The sequence below is a fragment of the Leucopleurus acutus genome (genome assembly GCF_964270905.1).
Source record: "Leucopleurus acutus genome assembly, chromosome: 16".
Lineage (NCBI taxonomy): Eukaryota > Metazoa > Chordata > Mammalia > Artiodactyla > Delphinidae > Leucopleurus > Leucopleurus acutus.
The window spans coordinates 42,733,106-42,743,452 of NC_139158.1; the positions used below are offsets into that span (position 1 = coordinate 42,733,106).

A 10,347-nucleotide genomic window follows, 5' to 3' on the forward strand; every position below is an offset into this window, starting at 1 on the left:
GGACGGGAGAGGCAGCCCCACACTGACCACCGTGCCGTAATCGACTTTAATCCTCGGATATCTTAGTAGTAATGGCAGCGGAGGTTAGTGATACAACTAAAACCCAAACTAGTACTAGTACTAATAAGTACTCATCAATTTGAAATGACTAGCCCATCATTCTCAAAACCCGAGGGGTAAGGGGCTTCGAGGGAAGCGGAGCAAGTGGAAGGTCCTAGGCCCGGCTGGGGTTAGGACTGTGTGTGTGTGTGTGTGTGTGTGTAGGGGGCTGGGTTCCGAAGGAAGGCTGAGGGGGGAGCACAGAAGGAGGGGGTAGAGTTTCAGCGCGGGGAGGGGGGCGTCGGGGCGCAGTGACGGGAACCAATGAGCTGCCAACTCGCGCGTCTCCGGCGTGACTGCCTAGATTGACGTGGAGGACACGTCAAATTGATCCCCGCACTCCGCAGCCTCCCGGTCAGACGAATTTCTCCTAATCGGATGAAGTTCACCCTAGGCCTGGGGTCGCGGGCGTGGAGAGTGTCCTGGGAGCGGGCGGCGGCGGCGGCGGGCGGCGGCGCGCTCGGCAGCGGCTCACGGCGCTCTTCCAGCCCGCGGCCCGGCCGCCGCGGCTCTCGGCTCGCGCGCGCCCTCCCTCTATGCCTCTCCCGCGGCGGCGGCGCCCCAGCTCTCCCGGACCGCGCCGGGCCCAGCCCCGGCCGCCTCGGCGCCAGGCAGCCGGCCGGCCCGCGCGCCATGGGTAAGGGGCGGGCGGACGAGGCGGGGGGTGTCCCGGCGCCTCCCTTCCCTCGCGCCCGCGGTCCCTGGGAGACCAGGTCCCGGGTCCCGGACTGGCCGCGTTCTCCGCACGCCCCCAGCCCCGGGCGTGGGTGGGGGGCGCTCGGCGTGTCGCGGGAGGGGATGTCCCAAGTAGACGCGTCGGAAGTCGCGAAAGGGCACGGAGGGCTGAAGTGCGCGGCTCCCCCCTCTGTGGTCCCTGCGCGCGTGCCAACTCCCGGGACCGGACCGGGTCCGTTTGCTCGGATTCCGAGGACCCGCCGGTCACCTTCGGAGGTGCCCCGGGTGCAGCCCCTGTCCCTGCGCGGCCACCCTCGGCTAACCCGCCGGTGTTCTTTCCCCTCCCCTCACTCTCGTCGGGCGCGTCCGCAGAGCAGACGTACGGCGAGGTGAACCAGCTGGGCGGCGTGTTCGTCAACGGCCGCCCCCTGCCCAACGCCATCCGCCTGCGCATCGTGGAGCTGGCGCAGCTGGGCATCCGACCCTGTGACATCAGTCGGCAGCTTCGCGTATCCCACGGCTGCGTGAGCAAGATCCTGGCGCGCTACAACGAGACGGGCTCCATCCTGCCCGGGGCCATTGGGGGCAGCAAACCCCGCGTCACTACCCCCAACGTGGTCAAGCACATCCGGGACTACAAGCAGGGCGACCCCGGCATCTTTGCCTGGGAGATCCGCGACCGGCTGCTAGCCGACGGCGTCTGCGACAAGTACAACGTGCCCTCTGTGAGTTCCATCAGCCGCATCCTTCGCAATAAGATTGGCAGCCTGGCGCAGCCCGGCCCGTACGAGGCGAGCAAGCAGCCGCCGCCGCAGCCGGCGCTGCCCTATAACCACATCTACCAGTATCCCTACCCCAGCCCCGTGTCGCCCACGGGCGCCAAGATGGGCAGCCACCACGGGGTCCCGGGCACAGCGGGCCACGTCAGCATCCCCCGTTCATGGCCCTCGGCTCACTCGGTCAGCAATATCCTGGGCATCCGGACGTTTATGGAGCAAACAGGTCAGTGGCGCCAGCCTTCTGTAGCCTTCCTGGAAGGGGCAGAAGTGGAGCGGGGGGGAGGCATGCGGGTGAGGGGTCACTCTCGCGGGCCTCCTCCAACCGGTTTTGGCTCAGGGGAGGGCTCCGGGTTGGCCAGGGAGACTGAGGGTCCTGGGCCTTCTGTGGGAGTCCTCGGACATCTTGAACTTTTTATGACAAATATGGAAAATATTTCCCAAATAGAAGAGCAATCACCGACCACAAATTCGGAGGCTTGAAATTGCGCTTTTTCATTCTTGCAAAAAGTATGCAAACCCCTATCGCCAGATCTAAGCCAAACAAACCGCAAAGTCAATTCTGCGACCCTTTCTTCAGATCCCGATCTTTCGGGATCCCTCACCATTCCCCAAAGGGCTCTGTCCCTCCCAGGCCCAAAGGCTCTTGGAGTAAAAGGCGAAGGGTCTGGCTGGCCGGTCTTGCTGTGTGGCCTGAATCTCCAGCAGGCCCCGTGGCCTGGCGGGTGACAGGCGCCTGCAGCCATCCTCAGGGTGAAAGCTCCCACGGATTTGCCCTTTGCTTGCAATCTCTGGGTGTGGAGGGAGGGGACGGGGAGAGGGGGGAAGGTTAGGGGCAGTTTGGGTGAGGGGCTCGGAAGAATGGGTGGGGGCCGGGACCGGGTCCGTAGTCTCTTTGCACTGTCCCCTGCCCCCAGCAGCCGGCCAGAGAGTGGCGTGTTCTTAGGTGCGCAGACTCAGCAGGAGCATAAGAGGCAAAATTCACCGTAGCCCAAGAGACAGGAGGGGCGTCCAGAAAGAAACTGAAGGCTTAGCTCCAGCGGCTGTGGGCCGCGCCTCCAGGCCGTGCACAGGCTTCATTTCTCCTTGTGGCTCAAACCCAGCCTGGGCCGCAGGCTTGGGCCAAAGCTTCCCATGGAGCGTCCGGTGGGGAGCTAGCGGGGAGGTGACCTCTCCATGCCTGAGCTCAGATCTGGAGCTTTCTCTCGGTTTTCTGCACACACACGTGTGCGAGGAGCAGACCTGTGCCGGGGACGCTCACGGGTGGCTGGGTTGATGCCTCTTTCTGGAGGCCCGGGATGTCTCTGGAGGGAGTTGTGAGTAGAAACGGCTTCCAGCCCAGCCCTCCAGACGCTTATTGAGACATTGAGAAGCCCATATAGTTCTCTTGAGCCTGCTGTGGATTTGAACTTGGACCTTTTGGGGCACCGTCTCTGCAAAGTGGAAAAGCCGCCTGGGCGGAGGGTGCCCAGATCTGGCCGTCAGCCTCTCCCTGTCAGAAACTTCCTGTTTCGTGGGAAGCGGGTGGAGACCTGGGAGGAGCGAGGGGCAGGTCCCCAGCACCCTCTCTCTGCCCCGCTGGGAGCAACAGCGAAATCTGGGGTCCCCGCTGCCCTGAGCATCTGCCGCCGGGTGTTCAGAGGAGCCTGGGTCGTGCCTTCGGATCCGGGCTGGGCGCTTGTAGGCACGCGTTTAGATGTCCGGGCCGGAGGGCTGCCCGTGTGCCCAGCGCGGACTCAGATGCCTCTTCTAATCCTCCCGTGTCCCCGCAGGGGCCCTGGGGGGGAGCGAAGGCGCCGCCTACTCCCCGAAGATGGAAGACTGGGCCGGCGTGAACCGCACGGCCTTCCCCGCCAGCCCAGCCGTGAACGGGCTCGAGAAACCTGCCTTGGAGGCAGACATTAAATACACGCAGGTAACTGAGCGCGGGGAAGGAGGTGTCCTTAATCAGGGGAGAGGGAGAGGGAGGGGAGTAGGGAGAAAGGGAAGAGACCCCCTCCACCCCCAGGGGAGGCGAGTTGGGCTGAAGGTTGAGGTCTGGTCTGCGGGCATATTTCTCTCCTTTCCTAGGAGGGGATTGACTTGCCTTTTGCCAAGACACTTTTGCTAAAAAACCTGGGCCCCGTTAACACAAAAGGTTGAGGACTGACTCCCTTTCTCTAAGTCCCGGACGGTGAATATGATGACCCCCTTCACCTTTTGTTATTATTTCTAACAATTTGAGTGGACATCGCTTTGCCACAGTCCTTGCCAGGACAATTAGAGGCCAGACTCCGCATGGGGAATCATTGTGGGGACAGCAGGGAGAATGGGGACACCCCCCACCCCGGTAACTGCCGGTGCTGGGGAAGCCGGCGGGATTGCCCGCTGCCGACGGTCTGTCGCTCTTTCTCCCCGCAGTCGGCCTCCGGCCTCCCCGCGGTGGGCGGCTTCCTCCCGGCCTGCGCCTACCCGGCCTCCAACCAGCACGGTGTGTACAGCTCGCCGGCCGGCGGCTACCTCGCCCCGGGCCCGCCGTGGCCGCCGGCGCAGGGGCCCCCGCTGGCGCCCCCCGGGGCCGGCGTCACCGTACACGGCGGGGAGCTTGCCGCAGCCGTGACCTTCAAGCATCCCAGCCGAGAAGGTGAGGGGCGCGGGCCGGCGGGAGGGGTTCAGACGAATGCTGGAGGATTAGGAAGGGTGCAAAGGAGCAAAGGAGAGACACAGACAGAGACAGAGACAGGAGACAGAGAGGCTGGAGTGGGTACCGGCATAGATTCTTCCTCTGGGTTACACTTTAAGCCAGAGCAGATTAATTTCTAATAGGTATAAGCCGTGTCCCTAGAAAGGCAGGCAGAGATTGAGAGAGGCCCCAGGACTGTCCCCTAACTTGTATGGATTAAGAAGACCCCCTCTCTGGGTCTCATTTCTCTGTCCGTAGAAGGGTCTAGAAGGCACCCTCCAGGGGCACCTTCCTGTGGCCTGTGGAACTGTACCTTCTGTGGAGGACCTGCTGTGGCACCTGAACCCCGCAGGTGGGGTTGGACCTGCCCTGGCCTGGACCCCTTCCACGCACTGCCCATCTCTTTCTTCCATGTCCGAGTTTTTTTTTTTTTTTCCCAAGCAGGCCCTGTTCTCCCCTTGCATTCACCTTCTTCAACACATCCTTTGGGAGAGGAGACAGCATTTCAATCATGTGTCTCTAAGTCTAGACTCTTCTTCCCCTCCTCCTCCATAAATCTGCTCTCTGATAAGCCAACTAACAGATTTGAGGTATTTAATTCACGGTCCACAGTGAGAGGGGCATCTTCTTACACTGACCTTTGGGTTCTAGTTTTTCCTGTAACTTGGGAAAAGCTCACCTGCCCTTGACTCTGCATTTTCCTCATGGTGAAAGGAACGACTGGATTTGCCAATTTCCAACCTGCCTGCTTTTAGGTTCTGAGCGCCAGGAATTTGCAACTTCAACTCCTCTAGGAAAAGGCAGGAGTCACTCCGGGGTGGAGGTGGGGCCTCTCGGCCTCAGTAGCAAAGGTGGCTGAGCACGAACCTGGGGGCTGCGTGGGGCACAAGGATGTTCCAGATTCCCGAAGGGTCTTTGCAGCTGATCTGCCTTATACCCACCCAGGCAGAAGTGGGGGCAGGTGGCACTGGGTAGGCAGAGGAAAGGAGGGGCTTCCTCTTTGGTGATACCCAGGCAAAAACTTTATTTCCAAGTAGTTTCATTGAGATATAATAGCGTGATCTATGAAAGAGAGAGAGAGAGACAGAAAGAAAGTGAGAGAGAGAGAGGATTAAGATGCCATCATTAACAGTCAAGCGAAGGAACAAAAGTTAAAAAATTTTTTGTCACTTTTTTAGAGCACGAAAATTCTGGGATATCAATTTACAACTATTGAGACTTAGAACTCCTTCAATCTTTAAATTTAATTTAAATAATAGGAAAATTCCACTTGTTCATTTACAGGAAAATCTAAGTAAAGGGAATTTTAAAAGTCGAGACTCAGAGCTCCTTCGATCTTTCCCTTTAAGGACAGATAAGGGGTCTTAGGGGAAGTGTTTTGCTCAGAGCCTTGTCCTGGGACTTGGACCTACTCGTTTTCTTGACACCTGAGGTTATCTGTTGAATTAGAAATTAAAATGGAATTTACCAAATTATACTCATTAGACTAATCGTTTAACTAAGCAGGTTAATTTGATTTAGAAAAGTGTATCCACAAATTTAAATGATTCCCCCTGGGCTGACCCCAAGTAGCAGGAAGACTTAGAAAAAGGACTCGCTATCTTCAGAGTGATGCGGTCCTTTCCTAACAGAGCCATTCTGTCCCAGGGTATTTCAAGCGCTACCTTAGAAACAAATTATGAAATGTAGGTAATAATCCAAAGGTGAAACACACAGTTCTGAGTTCTAGGCTAACTCTAGTTAATTTGATGGGCAGGGGGTACTCACTGGTGGTTAATTTTCTTTGGAAGATACTTTCCTTTCAGAAATACAGAGCCATTGAATGACACTGGCATTCCTGTCCATTTCACCATTATTTTCACTTCCTATTATGAAACATCCCACCCATTTCCAAAATCTGCAGCAGTAATTAGCTACATTCATTGTTAAATTAATAACAATGTTCTGATCCTGACAGTTCTTTAAAGATCCAAGTAAAGGGTCATCGAATAAATCAGGTCGATCCTTGAAAATGATTTCTCCAGCTGGCATACAAATGTTTGTGTTTGAACAGGAACATATAAATAATGAGAATTGCATATCTACTTGGGTTATGGATTTTTACTTTCTCATTGGCAGAGAAACGGAATTGAAAGATTGCCCCCACCCACAAGTGGTCTTTGAAAAATTACAAAGCAAAGTAATGTGAATCACTGCCTTTAATTTTCTAATCATTGCTTAAGAAATTATCTTCAAAGAAACCTATCCCATAAGACAATTTACTATCATTAATTGTTCATAAGAGTAGTAGGAATAGTGTCTATTGAACTTCTTCAGTAAGAAAACAGTTTCTTTACTGAAGGCGGTTTAATATCACGACGGCTCAGTATAAAACAAATACTTCTGATCACCTAGTCCATACACAGACAATATACACATAATAATATATATTATATTTTGTATATGTATATACATATATTTCAATATGTCCTCCACATCAGGTGCGAATGAACATTATTATCCTAAGATAAGCTTACTCAGATGTCAAATTATTCATTACAATTTATTAACTTTATCTTGGTAGAGGGTTGTGAGTCTGGGTTCCCTATTATTTAGGCAAGACAGTGTGATTTACATTTCCCGACGGTGAAAGGAAACTTTAATTCTTAAGGCCTGAGAGCATAGGAAAGTTCCACTTCATCTACAAGTGGAGGGGGGCCCGTGTTCTAGGAATTCCGACCCCTATCCAGACAAGACCATCTCCCTCCCCTTCCCCTTCCAGACAGGTGACAGACCCCATCAGGCATTCCCTCAAGACAAATGGTATTTACAGAGTGTTTTCAGAAACCTCAAAACCTCCCGGCTCTGAGGTCCCTCCCAGCCGGCTTTTGGAAAGACTAAAGATTTGGAAATCAAATTTATAAGATATTGCATAGGCTCAAAGGATATGTGTCTTTTATATTTGTTAGAGATAACTCGCGGCTTGTTCCAGTCGCCCCTGCTCCGGATTAGTTCTTGAAGGATCCTAAAAGCGAACTTTGCCAGGAACACTAGGGCGCAAGCGTTGGCCTGAGAGCCCGCCGCCGCCAACCTCGGTCTCCTTTGACACAGCCTTGGGAGACCCCTTTCCAGGACTCCGCTGACATCTCCCCCATCCCCGCCCTGCCCCACCCCAGGGTCCCAGTGGCCCTGGAATGGAAGTACCAATATTTTTTAAAAAGCTTGTCCCCATTCCTGCCCATTAAGTTTAAATAAGCTTGCAGAGCGCCTAACGCCGGCCCGAGCCTTCGTGGGGGCCCCGCGACGTACCCACTCCGTCGCCCAGATTCCTGCAGGTGGGAAAGGAGGGGCAGAGGGGTCCTATGGGGAGGGACTGGGGCGGGGGAAGAGCTACAAACGCAGCAGCAGGCTCGCCCCCATAGAGCTGAGTGAAATCTGTCTCTGGTCTCCCGGGTGTTTATTTTTCACGAGTTCATTTTCTCGCTTGTCTCTCAGGCAACCGGCCGGCCCTTGGCTGAGAAACCTCCAACTCCGGAGTTGTTTTCTAAACAGGGCCTCACCTCCAAGTGTGTGTACTGGGTGGAATGAAAAGGTCTGAAAACCTCGTCGGCTGAGCGGCCACAACTGTGTTTAGGAAAGAGAGCTGAGAGGCAAGGGAGAGCGAGGAGTCGGTCCTGGAAAGGTCTCCAGACCCCTTCGCCACCTCTGCGAAACCAGATGTGCGCGCGCGCGCCCCTGGCGCAGAGGTGTGGGCCCGGCTCCGCGCGGCCCCGGGGTCGTGCGCCAGAGCCGGGGCGAGGGCAGCTGCAGGAGGAAACAGCCAGGAGCTCCCCCTCACCCCAAACTGAGGCGCCCCCAAGCTCCCCCTTTAAAGGAGGACGTGTGGAGGAGAAAAGAAAGTTGAAAATAGGCGCTTTTAGGTATAAATAAGCCTGTGCTTTCCAGCGCAGGAGAAGCCGAGGGGCCGGGCGTCGGGAAAGGGAAAAACAGGGGTTGCACAATCGTGGCGTCAATTTTCTGGCTTCCAGTAGCAAAACTTGGGCCCCTTCCCAAAACCCTAAATAATAGAGCAACTCGCTGAATGCTGCCTAATATGGCAAGTCCACTGTCACTAAATCCGGAGGCCCACAGGCCTCAGGACGTGCTGTGCCCACAGTGATGAGCGCATCTGGATCCCCGGGCCGCGGGGGCAGAACGAAGTCTGCCGCCCGCCTAACGCGCGACCGCCTCCCACGTCGGGGGTGATCCTGGCCACCCTGGGCCCTCCCCGCGGGGCATTTTGGTGACCCACCCCCACTCGATTCCCCCCCCCCCCCCGGCCCATCGCGGGCCCTGAGCTGCTTTGAGGACCGTGACCTGACGCGCTGGCAGCCTCTTGGGCCGGTGCGCCAGCTGGGTCTGGCGTGGGTGGGGGCTCGGGAGGCGGGGTGCGCGGATCTCAGCTCCCCGCTCCCTCCCCGGTCTGCGATCGGACCACCGCCCCGCCCGTGGCCGCCTGGCTCTGCAGCGCCTCCCTGCGCCCGGCGCCCGCTTTATTGAGCGGCGCGGGGCCCGCGGCGCGGGGCGTCTGCAGGTGGGCCCTGCGCGGAGAGCCGCGACCCAGGCTGGGAGGGCGAGAGGCTTCCGCGGGGCCGCGAAGGGTGGGTGCCGAGGGCTCCGGGGAGCGCGGTCTCGCTGCCTCCTTGCAACCCCGAGATGTGGAGCGCGCGCCGCCCCTTCTCCCCGGGACCCTGCGCTGTCGGCCGTGTTCCCGGGTATCGCGGTCCCCGGGTCTCCCGCTCGGCGCAGCTTCCTGCAGTGACCCCACGCCGTGTGCTTCCTCCCGCAGTGGCCGACCGGAAGCCGCCCAGCCCCGGCGGCAAGGCCCCCGACGGCCTCGGGAGCTTACACGGACTGCCCGTCCCGGCCTCGACCTCCTAGGGCCGCGCGTCCGTGAGCCGAGCCCAAGCCCGAGCCCGGAGGCGGCGGCGGAGCGGCGGGCGCAGTGGGGCGCGGACCCGAGGACTCGCCGCGGCCGAAGTGCCCATCAGCCCCGGCCTCGCCCGGCCCCGCGCCCGGCAGCCGCGCTTCCTCCATCGGCCGGGGTTTTCGGCTTCTCTGAACTTTGGCTTCAGACTGTTGCATCTTCGTCGCCGCGACCTTTGCTCTGACGTGGCCTCCCTCGTCCAGCGGGCCTCCAGCGTCTTTTCCTACTTCTCCCCGGACTGTTTGGCACCGCCCCTCCCTCCCTTTCTCTCCCTTCCCCTCTCTCCCTCTTTCCCGCTCTGCCTCGCTTCCCTTCTTCCTCCCTTTCTTCCCTCCTTCCTCCTGAGCCTCCTTTCCTTCCCCACCTTCGCCCTCTTCATTTTCCTCTCTATCTCGCTTCCTTTCCTCCCTCCGTCTCCCCGTCTACGTGGGCTCCCTTTCCTGTGGTCCAGCCGGGTCCGCCGTCTTCTCTCCTTGGCCTTTACAAGTCACGACTCTGCCTCTCCTTATTGGCACTGCCCGGACCCTCACCCCCTTGCCGAGAGCACCAGACCAGTCTCCACGAAAGGCCCTCCTCTCTTTAGCCTCCACCCCTCCGGGGACCCCAGGCCTCACCGAGGGGCTCCAACCTGGGAAATGGAGAAGCCACAGTTTTTATTTCATATTTTTATAACCATGAACCCAGACAAAACCTCGGTGAACTGTCCCTTCTTCTCCCCCCACCCCAAGGATATTAGCAGGAAATATTCTTCTTTGGATGTTTTCTCAGTGCCCAGTGGCTGGGCTTCTCTTTGCTTCCTCTGAGATGATGTCACCCCAAAGAAGACTGGGGTAGGAGTAGGGGCACTGGGGCCACTGTGTTTTCTGTAGTTAGAAAACCATGCGTGCCCTGGGGGTGCCCCCTCCTACCCCTTCACACCCAACAGGAGGGAATCTGGCATATGGTAGACGCATCAGCACTGTTTTTTGTATTCAGGGGTCAGCACATTTGTTAATTTAAATGACAAACTGCTTCCGGGTACAAAGGTGCAATCTGGCTTCTGGCTTGCAAAGGGATGGGGGTCAGAAAAATCCAGAAAGTGTCTTCTAGAGCAGGACACAAGCTCCGTTCACTGCTCCCAAGTTCAGGAGCACTGGTGGCAGGACCCTGGACATAAAACTTCAATCTCTGTAGTCAGAAAAATGTCACTG

At 57.4% G+C, this 10,347-nt stretch overlaps 1 protein-coding gene across 1 annotated transcript; it reads left to right on the top strand.

The window, feature by feature from the left end:
• Positions 1-477: 477 nt before the first annotated feature.
• PAX1 (paired box 1) lies at positions 478-9,111 on the top strand (the record flags this gene model as incomplete). Its single annotated transcript, XM_082856258.1, has 5 exons — positions 478-736; positions 1,147-1,776; positions 3,323-3,465; positions 3,951-4,173; positions 9,020-9,111. 5 exons carry the CDS (start codon positions 478-480, stop codon positions 9,109-9,111), a joined length of 1,347 nt encoding a protein of 448 aa, XP_082712384.1.
• Between the last annotated feature and the right edge of the window lie 1,236 nt (positions 9,112-10,347).